The sequence below is a fragment of the Zerene cesonia genome, chromosome 17 (assembly GCF_012273895.1).
Source record: "Zerene cesonia ecotype Mississippi chromosome 17, Zerene_cesonia_1.1, whole genome shotgun sequence".
Taxonomy (NCBI): domain Eukaryota; kingdom Metazoa; phylum Arthropoda; class Insecta; order Lepidoptera; family Pieridae; genus Zerene; species Zerene cesonia.
Window position 1 is genome coordinate 4,509,819 of NC_052118.1, and position 14,782 is coordinate 4,524,600.

At 32.0% G+C, this 14,782-nt stretch overlaps 1 protein-coding gene across 2 annotated transcripts; it reads right to left on the reverse strand.

Moving 5' to 3' along the window:
* Window positions 1-476: 476 nt before the first annotated feature.
* Window positions 477-14,527, reverse strand: LOC119833292 (DENN domain-containing protein 5A). Of its 2 annotated transcripts, XM_038357273.1 has the most exons (23): window positions 14,417-14,527; window positions 14,136-14,306; window positions 13,667-13,902; window positions 13,251-13,395; window positions 12,886-13,030; window positions 12,559-12,693; window positions 12,151-12,338; window positions 11,972-12,077; window positions 11,202-11,351; window positions 10,501-10,682; window positions 10,034-10,245; window positions 9,274-9,480; window positions 7,086-7,242; window positions 6,600-6,867; window positions 6,397-6,432; window positions 5,972-6,167; window positions 5,291-5,541; window positions 4,979-5,121; window positions 4,637-4,755; window positions 4,240-4,427; window positions 3,576-3,758; window positions 3,250-3,460; window positions 477-2,852 (listed from the first exon to the last, which is right to left on the reverse strand). In XM_038357273.1, exons 1-23 carry the CDS (start codon window positions 14,417-14,419, stop codon window positions 2,675-2,677), a joined length of 3,810 nt encoding a protein of 1,269 aa, XP_038213201.1. In that variant the 5' UTR covers window positions 14,420-14,527; the 3' UTR covers window positions 477-2,674. The 2 variants fall into 2 exon arrangements, with proteins under 2 accessions (XP_038213201.1, XP_038213203.1); XM_038357275.1 differs by lacking the exon at window positions 6,397-6,432.
* Window positions 14,528-14,782: the final 255 nt, after the last annotated feature.

The following is a 14,782-nucleotide window of genomic DNA, read 5'->3' on the forward strand; positions in this document are numbered from 1 at the left end:
AAAATACAATGTAAACATTGGGAAGACATAGACAAAGAAACTTAAAAATAATATATATCTTATGGAATACATAATCACACTTTTTTTTGCAAGATTATGCACTTCATATTAGAGATCTGAAAATACACTTAATCTCAGTCTCAGCTTACAATATAAGAATAAAATTATTTAATGAAATTGTGCTGATCGAGTAAAACATTTAAAAAAATTACATACAATTGAAATTCTGTTTATGAATTCTTTTATATTATAAACTACTTTCGCTGAATATTTTTTAAATATAAAATACCGTAGCGTATTATTTACTAGCAGAAATATATTTCGACGTATAGTGTTTCAGGGTTTTTCAATTACATATTTGATTTATTATGCCAATTCAATAAAATGAAAACTACATTTAATATATAATAATGAATAATACATTTAAAATAAAACCTCTTAAAAAAACACAAAAGTAATGCGCAGAGCTACCGGTAGATAATATATATTTTCAGGTTCCTAGGTTATTCTGTTACGGTAGTTTTATATGAAACAAAATAAAATTTATTTAAATATATTCCTACATTATATTATGTACTTAATAAATGGGTAGGATTTATTTACGATAATTCCTTATTTAATAACGAAAACTACAAAAAGGATAGAAATTTGATTTCATTTTGGCACATATAAGAAATCATAAAGAATAGACGGATGTCATCAATGTCGCATAAATTGTTTACAATTTTGCAGGACGGTACATATAAATATTAAGGTTTTTTTATAAAATAAACAGTAATGTTTGCCTATACACAGTAAAATCATAGCCATACTCTTAAGGTAACTACATAGAAAAAGTGTGCTAAAATTTAATATCAGTTGAATAATCAAAACACCATCAACTATATTTAGAATACGTATATACTTTTGAAAGTATTACGACGAAGATTTAATCCAAGAATTTAATAATATTATAGTCGTCATATAATAATCATTTCGATGTTAATTGTATAATATGCAAATACCTATTTAAATTGTGCAGCAACATATTTAAAATAAATGTAACACCAAAACCTATTAGTTCATATAAAGTCATATACACTCAGATGATATGAGAATTATAATTATGAAGCTAATTTACTTTCTCGCCATATCAATACTATATATTTGATTAGCGCACTTTAGGAGTACTACTAGAGCGAAAATGACGCACGCACACATTTCCACAATTCACAAACGAATCATCGGTCTCGGCTGGCTCTGTCAGCACACAAAGCCGCACGTACACATTCGTATTACAAACTTTATTAAACTGATTGTATATTGTAAAAAAAAAAACACTTTTAAATTACTATTTTGTTTTTTTTTTTATAATAAATTGACAAAAAATCTGAGGTTGCTCATATGTTGCATTGTTTTTATCATTAAAAGAAATGTTTAGAGGATTCTTTTCGCCAAATTTGAATCATCATGTATTCGATATATTATATCCTGAAGCAAATCGTACCTTTTTGCTTTTATTGTAGTGTTTACTTCTAGGCATTATAAAACACTATTATAGCTCAAGTAGACTCCTTATTATCTATAAAGAATAACTTTCTAATCAGATCCGCAATAATACGGACCTGTAATTTAATTTCACATACTTCTTGACTGTATTAATGTAGCATTGACTTGCGCTTACGTTTGTGCAAGGGACTGAAAAGTTTTAGTTGCCATTTAAAAGCCAGCAATTTTTGCAGAAAAGTCATGGACAAATGCAACAATTCATCTTCTCAGTTGTAGTTGTTAGAGTATTGCAGCAATTCAGAGTTTTTTCATACAGCCATTAGGCAACTTATATTGCATCGGTTATGTTCATCACATCTTATAACCGTAGTTCCTTATAAATATAATATTATGTATATGATTATTTGGCAGGCATTCTTTAAAATTGCCTTAAATTTAAACGTATATAAAATAAAACTTAACGAACTCTAATTGTTACACGTGCCTAATACTACGCCAAACATAATTATAACACTAGTCACATCAAGGTTCATTATTTCTAAACACTAATACTACACGCACTTCATTCCATAACAAAAAAATATATAATGCAATAATCTTTGGATACATGGCAAGTAACAAAAAACAACTATAAAATATACAAAAACAAATTACCCTGAAAAATAACATCTCTAAGCATTAATAACTTTAGAGTTTAATTGTAGTAAATGTAACTAAATCTATTATGAGTATTCAGGAAAAGAATATCTTTTAATTTCGAGTAACGAGTATTTAGTTTAGATCATATTAGTTCACATGAATCGCCAAAGGAAAGACACCAACTCACGAACTATATTACTTTTCAACCAACGAATCTACGACATTCACAAATATAATCTAATCTTGGAGTAAGAAAAATATAAACAATGTCATGTTAGGAATATTTGAGAGCCCGACTTAACTACACTTTATTGAATTTTATTCGTATCTCTAAACGATTTCTAGCAATTCTGAATATCAATATATAAATTCCTATTAATCAAATGAGAGCGAGTGCTACAATATGGGCAGTGGAAATGCAACTTTAATAATCATTTATGTAATGTCAATGGTCAACATGACACTACTTTCGATTTTTATCAAAAACTTCATAGAACCGCACATATAAACTTTAGTTGTAATGTTTGAAATACCCATTGTGTATTATTTAAATGCCTTGGGTTAAAGAGTTTTCCAAAACAATATCGAACTCGTCCAGCGGTTCGAGTATTTGTCTGAGGAATGTGAGTAAGCCACGCTTGCGTAGAAAGCTTTGTTCTTCATACATCTCGGCGGTGACGCGGGTCATCGACATCGGAACAAGCATTCTATGAAGCCAGTGCTCACTGAAAATTGTTTTATTATATTATAACAAATACCATTTTATATATTCATCGTGTTCAGAATCACTTATTTATTTTCTATTGAGTTTGAATTCGGAAAAAACATATACTGGAATAACATATATGCAACTTGTTATCCCGTTATTCCTACGGAATGCGGACTTACGCGGTGGAAACCGCGGGGCGCAGCTAGTTTATAATATTATTGTGAAGTGTGATTAAAGAGTATGTATAAAATAACTATATTAATTGGTAAGTCTATTCATATGAAAATTATGAAGCAGACATGATATAATTACTATTGTATTGATAGAAAATTACTAAAAATACCGCACTATTTCTTTGTTATACGTCGAAAATATAAAATAATTATATGTAACTATAAACACGACTGACTCACCGTAAACTTAGGCAGACAAACAGTTGGAACTTGCCGTCTTTACCCAAGGTGCGACCTACTGAATTTATTTCATCCATGAGATGACAGTAGCATCTCCAAATAGCTCTGTGTTCCTGATCTTGTCTACAGTTATATGCTACGCCACAACTTTTATTCGCTTGCATATTTCCTTCATCGCATAAACTCATTTTGAACTCGTCTTTTACTCTAGCTGTAAAAATGAATGGACATTTGAATAAAAATACTTACGAATGATTTTTAATACCGTTTTGAAAGTGCTAACAAACATAATATAACTAAGGAGGAGTATAAAGGTGTCAACTCACAAAAATAGTCCCAAATGAAGAGATTCTTTCCAAACAGTCTCGCCGATTTAAAGCCGCAAAGAAAAGCTTGCTCCAAACATTTGACCAATCCATTTTCACCGCACAAGAGCACGCTGAGTGAGTTTGCGTCTTTATCCCGCTTAGACTGATAATGCCATTTCACTATCGCATTTACGCAGTCACCTGAATGTAACATTAGGGGTGTTGTTTATTGTTTACTTCAAAATAAAGCTCAATTGATTAAAGATTGATAGATATGCATCTGAGCACAATGCAACAATTATAAACCAAAAATAACAAATAACATAAAAATACATCACGATTAAGAACACAGTCGTATTTCGCTGTCTGTTTGTATAGTATGATTAGATATTTGAAACCATGCGAAGGATTTTAATACGGGTTTTATTCAAGATTAGTGAGATTTAAGAGAGGTATATATAAATATATAAAATAGCAAAATTGCGAAGTCGGATCGGGTCAGTAGTATAATTTTTTCAATCGAATGGAAATCGAATCGGAATAATTTATTATTGACTACTTGTCAAATTCAAACGCAAGCGACTCGAAAGCGGCATACCGCTACGGAGTTTAATTGAAATTTGCCGATACAACCAATCGATGTATCACGAGAGATGTGTTATCCATTGTATTATCATCTCACCGATCATATGCTGTATAGTGGACGTGGACAGGTGCGTCGTGGTCGGCGACAGAGCGTTGTGCGCCTGCGCGAGCTGCGCGTGCTCCGAGTGGCGCGACTGCCGCTCGCGGTGCGAGCGCGCCGCGACCAGCACGCGCTCCGTGGAGCCGTCGTCCACGCCGGTGCCGAACCAGCGGTTGCACGGGAACCTGTAACCGTGCCAACGGCGTAAACAGTGGCGGCCCGAACAAAATATATATTTTTTTATGAGGCTTTATATGAGGTTAATTGAAAAACACAGCGAGTAAAAGGACATATTTATAAAAACCAGAACCCGAACTTTATTAAAACGATACAATTAACCTATTAAAATCATTAATATATAAAATTACATATTGCATACAAAATATATACTCACAAATAAGTGTGACCAGTGACTTCATTCCTCACATAAATGTGATCTAGCAACCATCGCGGTGACAAACCGGAATTATCGTGACCAATTTGTAGCGTTGATAAAACACCCAAGTTTTTATGCTACAAAAAATTGATATAAATTAAAAAATAAAGCCAAATTCCATACACTTATATATTATTGATAAATATTCAAAAATGCAGCATTGCTTCTGTAAACCTTATTTACAATTACATAATTATTACTTTCTCGATAAAATAAGATTTCCGAGAAAAAGTAATCCTTATAAAAATCATAAAAAAATGAATAACTGAAACAAAAATAAAAAGAATTAAAGACCCTTACATGAAACACGAATTCATTAGTATTGCGAGGAATTGGAATTTTAGGAGTGGATTCTCCGTTAGCACCTGATATCGAGAGCCAGCAATTGGCTGTCGTCTGGCTCGCCTTACGCGATGGTACTATTAAAACACGATACGGCAACTCTGAAATTTTCAATAAATAAATTATTGTCCAATAAATTATCCTTGGAAAAATAATAACACATATTTAAGTTTTATAAGATGAAGGTATGCAAGAGGAAAAATTTGAGAAAGCTTGATTGAAACTGTTAATATTTAATATTAATATTAATAGTGAGAATAGAATACTTACTTGTAGTTGGGTAGGTATTAGTAAAACAAAAATAATCGACGGCATTCAATGTCAAGAGATGGTACAGGAACTGTTCTCGTTCCTCCTCACACCGCAAAAATGCCGTCCTCTTATATTGAGATCGAAGTAACGTCGTATCGGAAAGCAATTCACGGAGATGTTTTGATAGTAACTTTTTCTCCAGTGACAATCTGACCCAAGCACGTGCGTAACCTATTTCGGTTTTTATGTCAGTCATGGCTTGAACATTTCTGAAAACAAGAAAGAAATTGTTAATTAGATTAGATTGGCATTTCTGTGGTGATGATATTTCAATACTAATTTAATTCGTTAAAATGTCTGGCTATGCAAACATCAGCTATGTGTTTATTTGTCTAACTTAGTACATTTATTTAATTTTATGAGTCTTATAATAAGCTTTTTTGAAAGGCTGCTTGAAACAAAATTGACAATTCAGACTAATTTTCCGAAATAATGTTAGTAAACACAGCTTAATTATTATGATAATGCAAGCGACTCGATATCGGCAACATACAGAAGAGAGCGTCACACCGCTTTTAGGTTGCCACTTTATACGAGCGTCATTCCCCTACAGAATTCTACTGAAATTTACCGATAAATCCAATCGATTTTTCACATCATCAATCAAATGGTTGTGTTGTTATAAAATACTGAATATACCTCATATCAAATGTAAGATTTTCTGGCAATGGTCGCAAGGGATTTATAGGCTGTGATGATTTTCGTTCAAGCGTTCCAGAATTACTAAGACGATCTCGGGAACTGTCCCTGGATCCACCTCTGGAACTATCCCGGGAACGATTTGAATTACTTGTGCTCTGCTGGGCCTCAACTTCCGCACCAACAGATGATAAGTCTGAAATTATTATATCATTATGATGTAAGTTAATTTTATGCCCATGCTTATATATCTTTCACATTAAGGGTATTTATTCGCCATGAGCAACTCATTGGAGAAGATCCAGGGATGACTAGGTAGAGGAGCCCAGTTGAAAAAATTTAGTTATAGTGATAATTGAGTAATAATATTAGGTATATAATATAATGAGTGTACTGTCTGATTAATAATCTCTGATTATACTTACAGTCCAGTCTCTTGCGCAATACACACCAAGCCAAAGCTGCATGTTAGAAGTAACAATACAAGTAATATATTATATAGAGGGAAACTGTATTAATTGAAAACAATTAATTTTATTGTCGAAGAAAATAAATTTTAAAAATCTGTTTACTAGGTTTGGCATAATGATAAGTTCTAACACCATTAATAAAATTATATAAATAATACCTGGAGTAAGATAATTTGGGTCAATGGGTTTAGAGGAATTACTGCACTGTTCCAATTCTTGGTAGTTCATAAGGTGCATCCAAAGTGCCGATTTTCCCATTTTGTGTTGTAATCCATGGGACCATAGTCTCTCCAGGAGGTCACACAGCGACGCTATCATGGTACTTTCTTCCACTCCTGTTATAGATACTTCTACACCTAAACCAAGATCGCTTTCTTCTGTGCCCATTTTTTCTAGTAACATCCTTTTTGTTTTACTTTTACATTCCTGTCGGGCAGTGAATATATTTATATTTAAAGGTTATTTTATTTACTACGATATTACCAAAAACTTCTTCGATATTAATTGTGTGTGTTACGAGTTATGTTATATAGCTCTTGCAACATAAAAACATTAATATTGTAAAACTCCAAGATTGATAGAATCATGCTATTGAATTATATTCTACTTGTAAATTGTAGTAATATATACTAGAATATCCTTACCTTCAGTAGTTTTTCAACAAAAGTTCTGTTGTTCTGTGCAATCGCCGCTGGGGTCACTTCCGTAGACAACCGTCTCCCAATATCGCCGAGCAATAATTCCGGAGGACAATCTTTCACTTGCCATTTTGCGTTCTTTATACGCTTTAAACTATTAGTTCTGGAAATTTAGTATAAATGGTTTTATATATTTTATTCGTAATAAAAACGTACACTGTGAAAGCTTATGAAGCAGAAGCGTGATAAATTGACAACTTACTATGCAAATCTAACTACACAATCTTGAGTCGTGCTGGATTTTGCTTATCGGAAAGTCTTGTCACGTAAATATCGATATAATACAAAATTGCATTTATCTAAAATTTTCATTACCGTTCATTGAATACCTACAATTCATTTCCGTTTCTGTGTGTTCTTTAATTTAATTTAACAAATAGTAAAAATTGTAATAAGTCTATTTTTTGTATTAGAGTAAGCATACACAAAATGATCGTTAATATGTAATGCTAAGGAACTGTGAAATATCTTTTTATTCATATCGAAGTTTATAAAGTCTAGATTTTTCTACGTGTGAAAGTGAGGGAAACGGATTTTGTATATCAATTCATCATAATGTGTAAGTATACTGTATGTTAAAACTACCATTTACATAAAATAACTTTATTAAATAGTAATAAAATCTTTCTATATTGCAATATAAATTATTATGACATATTATCATCTATACAAAACAACCTGTTGTTTCTATTTGTAAAAAATACCTCTATTACATATCTTTGATATAATAGTTTGTGAAAGACAGTGAATTGTAAAAAATGTGATACAATGAATGTAAAAACATCACAGAAAATAACCAACTAACTATTAAATATTAAGTTTTATGGTATGAATATGGAATTATTGATATTTAGTACAGCATTTTGTGAAGTCCATATTAGTAAAGAGCTATGCTAATATAGAAAACATCATATTCGTATCATAACTGTTTACTCATCTTAAATCCACGAAAAGTAGTTTTATGAATTTATTGTAAATTGTAATATTCTGTAAATACTTAAGTAAAACTATTTATATTATTAAGATATTTGGGAAAAGGTACATGTTGCTTGTATTTGGAATGAGCATTATAAATATTTACATGCACATGCTAGGCATGTGTATAATTACAATTATAAGCATGCAATATCACAACACACTGAATCACTACAAGTAAATCCTTTGACTACCATACAAATATGTGATATAATGTATGCCTCCAAATTAATTGAAGCATTTTTAGATATGACATCTTTTGAAGAACTTTGTTAGGGAAAGATTAATGATCATTGAATTATAAAATTGTGCTACTAATATTAATTCACATGAGATAGATAAAACTTGTATCTATTTAAGCTGGTAAATATTAAAATCTATGAGATATAGTTAAATTAATCTCTGCTTATATAATATTTTTATTGGGATGTTATTAAAAAGTAAATATTTTTTTATAATACTTGAATTTCAAATAATACCATAAGTAAAAATGAGATTCCTAAATAATTCAAATACTTATGTCCTAGATATTAAATATTAATAAAAATCACAGTATTTACTAAAAACGTACAAATAAAAGGAAGCACCAACTGTGCTATCACCAAGATAGATAATGATGATAATTCTTATAAGTATTATAGTATTATAGTATTGTGTACAAATATACTAAGCAGCACAGAATTATATATTTATAGCATTTAATGCTAATCAAATTTTTAGACGTCACAAACACATGCTTACACTCAAAGCAAGCTACATATACCATATACAATCCATATTAACAAAAATATCTTGGAACACATAAAATCATTGATAACTATAAATATTTATATTTAACGCAATACAATAACGATACATGCAACCTAAAAACAACGCGACAAATGCATGAAACAATCAAACAACGGACATAATGATGTAAGCTTTAGCGCTTCGATTCCGTTATTACACTTAGCATCATCACAATATACTATTTTATTATGCATCTACTCACTTGACAGATAACAAAATGAAAAAGCAACCGTACAAAACTTGCAACAAATTCCATGCGTCACCGGTTCACGGCAATGTATCTTCCAGAACATTCTTTAGAGAGTACATTCGATGCGCAGTTTAGCAAGCGGTCAGTCGAACTCCGCCGCGAGTCTAGTGCGGATCGCACCTGCGGTCGGACGTGGGAGGTGGCGCTAGTGCTGAGGCGTCTAATCTCGCCGGGAAAGCGCGGTAGTAAGCGGCTCGGTGCGGGAGCCTCTCCCCGGGCGCCCCCACTTCCAACTCGGCGGGACTCCACACACTATTCGCGCAGGCGGCCGCGCCGGCCCACACGCTGTACCCGCGTGTCGCTAGTCCCCCTTCACCCAGCCGACGTCTGCAACATACCGCGCGCCCCCATACTAAGCTCTAGCATCCTTATTTTAACCCGCTCGCACAAGATACATTTGCACAAATTAAAGTTCTAAAAACAAGCAGAGATGCAAGCTGTTTTCACCAAGAAAGTCGATAAATGTTTTTATATAATATGACACTATATTGAATATTAGAGTTGTTACCCTTTCTTGGTTCGATATCATCCTGTGATCTGATCTTTAAATAAGATTATCATATTATCAATCATTTAGGAAGTGATTTATTAAGGATGCAATACTTAAAATCCGCCCAGCGCACGTAGTCCAACAATTAATTCCGTAAAAATGTTTGCTGTTGTCTTACATACTATCGATATTCATTTTTTAAGTGCAGTTTAGTATGTATCAAGCTAAAACTTAAGATGTTGCAATATATTGAGTGCTTTAACATTCTTTAAGCTATCGCATTTTGCTGCAATGCGAGGCGGATTGTTAATGCCACATTAGTACCACCATTTCCATCAACATTCAAACTCAAAAATGCATAAGTATAGAATTAAATACAGTTTAGCTCACCTTACAATTTTGATCCTATGTTCGAATACTTGGAGATTAACATCATATTCTCCCCAATTTGCCATTATTTTGTTGTCTATAAGTGTTGCGAACATTTGCGTTTCTAGAAAGCGTGACAGGAACGGCCGGTGGTGTTGCGGTTGATCTGAGAGAAACGATGCTTTGTCAAAATTTACCATCGATTCTCGAGATGACAGCCACGAATCCCGATCCTGTAATTTTTTATTACTGTATTAATAATGTCCAGATTGAGATTTTTAAACACCAAAACAAGGAGAACATAATGTTTTAACTTTTAATGTACATTTTATAGTTCATACTGATTGTAAAACTAAAGATTACAATAATTTATATATTAATAAAAATTGTGCCAATACCATCATTTTAAAAAGAACTGAACTTAAATATTAAACATACGAAACACATACTTATAATGCTAAAGGATTTATAGAAATTCATATTTTTACCTGGTCTGGCATGATGACGAAATTTTCATACATAAGAAACATGTGCACAAATCTATTGAGGAATGTTTCTCGTATCGCTATATTGAAACGTATATCTTCGTTGTACTGCTCTTCGTCGTTCAGTACCTTTTTCTTTGTAGTTGGCATCACTGTTTCCGCATCGACGTCATCTATATTCACCCCTGCGATGTAAGTTTTTTTTAACGTGATTTTTTATAGGATTGTTATATGCAATCAATCATAATCGAAAATATTTTATGCATAAAAAGATCTTTTATGTATTCATCGAAACTTTTCAGTCAATTTTAGTAACAAGCCCCTCGTCACTCAAGGATTGATCCGGGATATAAACTACAGCATCTGTCACTCAGGAATAATGTGTCTTTCTGTTAATGAAAGACATTTCGAAATCGGGTTAGTTGTTTTGGGTCTAATCCTTACAAATTGATTTTTATGTCATAGTTGGCAAAGCAAATGACGGGATTAAAAGTTGCCTATGTGTTATTCCAGTTGTCCAGCTGTCTACGTATCAAATTTCATTGCAATCGGTTCAATAGTTTTGGCGTGAAAGAGCAACAAACAGACACACATCCTTACAAACTTTCGCATTTATAATATTATTAGGATATTTGATGATGAAAAATTTTGGCGCGGTAAACTACCATTTACTTCTACTTCGATATTAAGAAGAGTCTACTCACCAGTTCGTTTAACGATATCAACTATTCTTTGCAGCGCATCCAAGCGCCGCGGATGGCGGCGTGTGGGCGAGCCGGGAGGTGAAGCGTTCAACGGACGACTTTCATCCCATTCTAGAACGTCGTGGAATGAGTGCTTCCGACGAAGACCACCTATAAATAACATAATTTCATTTGTCAGTAAATGAAAATATCAGCCAAAGGGAATTGCCGTGGGAATGAGATAATTCACCGTGGTAAAAAATAGCCTATGTCACTGTCTAGCCTCCTATCTCGTATACTTAGTACGCGGACGAAGCCGAGGTCCAAAAGCCGGCCACACCATAAAATCGCTCTGTTTTGTATTAAGGACATATTACAGTTTTTGATAATTTTTAATTTTAAGATTATATGTCCCTTAATTAACTTTGCATTGTTAAACTTAAACAAATATTCGTAAGGGCCGTAAAATAGTAAAAAACAAAAACGCAACTAATAATTTAGGTGAACCATAAAACGAAAAGAAAACGTCTTCGAATGCCGTCTATAATGATTAAAATGTTTTTAATGATTAAAATACATCAAGGCGATCACTAAGAATCGAAACCTATATAAAAGTTCTCTATAATATTAATAATTATCTGTTAGTTCAGGTACCCCAAGAGTGGCTCTGCCTTCTCAGACAAATATACAATAAGTATACTCTTTTTTTCTCTGGAAGCTGTTGTTCCAACAGACTTTTTTATTACTTTAAACTACTTTCTTACTGACTTAATTAATATAGTATTTCATACCTGAAGGCAAAGTGCAACTGCTGCTCATGCCATCATTCATGTGTTTATAAGAAGTGCCATTCAAGGGAACTCCAAGTTTGGTTGGTTCTGTTTCAGGCCTCTCCACCTAATGAAATAGATTACTTTTATTTCATGATAATGGAAATTAATAGAATTAACGTATTTGAATTATTTCATACCTGATGTTTATCTAAGACATGATTCAGTTCTTCAATAAATGGTGTTCTGTGCGGAAGAATTGGAAGTTCTTCAGGAAGCTGAATGTCAGGTTTGTCAATATCCACTAAACATAGGGCTGCTTCTGAACCGAGGGCTATATTTCTCGGCCCACCAGAACCAACAATAGATGAACCATCCGAGTGTAAACCTGTTATCATGACAATTGATTTTTTTAGAGGTAATTATTCCTTAAATGCATTTTGTAATAGTCAAGGTAATTTTTTTGCATTGCATTCTTATTAGCTAAAATTACACTATGTTAATTTTAAGATAAAGCTATTCTTAAATTTTTAGTTCTTGAAACTTTTTAAGTTTAAATAATGTTGATACAATATCTTATGAGTATTTTACCACCATAATGTACATACCCATCACAAAAGGCACAGGAGCATCAAGAAAATGATATAATGGAGCTGGCAATATTGGCACATACACATGAGCCCACGAGAATGGCAATAATAATGACACTATACATTCTGCTACTAGCATAAGCTTATTGTAATCTGAAATATAATATATGCATAAAACAACATGAATAATTGATTTATTTGCGATAAATATTAATGTTCATGTATTAGTTGCAGGCGACTGGATAAATCAGGTGTTTCTTTAATTATCTAAGTTCTTTATCAAATGGCGTCTTGTAACCACTTAGCTGCAACATATACATAATTTGCTTGTTAAAGGCTTATTACCATTTGATCTAAGCAACACTTGATGCTCTAAAAGCACGCAAGTAAACAATTGAACAATGCACTCTACACCCAAAGTATTGAACATTGCACGCAATGGGTAATCAAGTAGTGGTAACTCTTCTGGTGGATTTGGCATTCGTATCACCTAAAAACAATACAAAAAGATTGTATCTTATAATATTATGAGCATTTAAAGTGACAAATATTATAATAATATAAAGATAATAAATGTTGAAAAAATGTTTAATAGGTAGTAATAAAGTATCTATAAAATGAGTTTTATCAATTTATATAATAAATTAATATGGTAAAATCTGATATATTTTTAAATTTAACAATTCATAGTATAAGTTGATTATACTTACAACAGGTATGGGATCAAGATGTGGCTCTGATGGGGGAACATAGAGACGCAAAGCTTGTCCTGGCAGTGGTACAGGCACTTCATACAATAAATTATATACATATGATTCAGGACTTAAACCAGGACCGGGCTGTCGGGGTAGTGATCTGTAAGTGTGTTTAATCATGACGGATAATTAATTCAAATTGTAATACTTATAAATTTCAGATCTTGTGCAGACAATAAAGCAATAAAAATAAATTATATTACAGTTATACTATATAATTATACTCAATATAAAAATTTACTTTGTTTACTTTACTTTAACGTAATGTAATAATTCATTTGACATTTAATAGTTTCATTGTTTTATTTTGTGTCACAAATTATTGTATCTTTAAGTATAATAGTGCATACTTATACAAGACATTGACTTACCTAAATAAATTCTCTAAAAATAATTGTGCTACCCTTATAAAAGGATATTGGCATATGAGAGCTATACTTTTGGCTACATAGAGTTTATCTTTGGCAATATCGTAATATGTGAGTGCAGATCCTGTATGTGGTGCAAGTTTAAATGATCTAGGGAGTGATCTTGAACTTTCTTTGCCAGAGTTCTTCCTGTGGCCTGGTGGTGTTTGCCCACTGGACAATTCAGTGATGTACATAGCCTGAAAAATATTTGATAATATTTTTTATATATGTTTAATTAAATAATGATGCTAATAGTATAAAGCTTAAGTCATCATGATTAAAATTAATAATTTTTTAAAGGTCAATTATATTTTTTAACACTGAGTTACATTTAATCATTCTTTATCTCTCTATTCATTCAACTTTTATTTTATTAAGCTGATTTTGTGTGATTTTTAAATTATAAGATAAATCTTTTATAAGTGATTACCTGCAATGTATGCATAGCACTGCATATGTTTCTATTTCTAACTTCTTCATAGAATATGAGACTGAATCCATAATATCTTGATGCATTTTCTCTTGTAACAACAAAGCTATGAAATTTTGGTTCTAGGGAGTGTTTCTGTGTCCTAAATTGTAAGCCAGCTGGCAAACAGAGCTATTGGGAAAAAAAACTCTTTTTTCAAACTGTATTATATTTAGCACTTACTCATTATGAGATATTACTAATGCATTGAATTAATTAGAGACAATTAAAGTGTTCCTCACCATACATACTGCATGTTCATCAAACACATTGTTATGAATATTATCAGGATAATGAGCAAGAACCTTCCCTTTGTAGGAACGATCTAAGGGAGAGATGTGAAGATTGTCACCTGTAAATATTAAAAAAAAATGGAGAACTAACCATTTGAAGAAAATGATTTTTGAATGTTTTCTTTTGTTTAATTTTTAGTTTTATAGCATTGAAATGCTTTATAAATGAGAAATTTTGAAAGAATAGAAAAAAAAATTTGATCACGAGGCAGGATTGTTTTCTTTTGTTTTTTTTTATTAAATAATTATTTATTTACTCTGTATGTTTTTTTTCATACAGATTTTGATTATTAAAATTCATTTCAATTCTTTCGT

Bases quoted from the DNA above. Each gene is read 5' to 3' on its own strand.
- LOC119833292 (XM_038357273.1), bottom strand. The intron at 4,428-4,636 runs GTGAGTATATAT...GCACGGTTACAG, and splicing joins GTCACTGGTCACACTTATTT to GTTCCCGTGCAACCGCTGGT. The intron at 3,461-3,575 runs GTGAGTTGACAC...TCATTTTTACAG, and splicing joins CTTCATTTGGGACTATTTTT to CTAGAGTAAAAGACGAGTTC.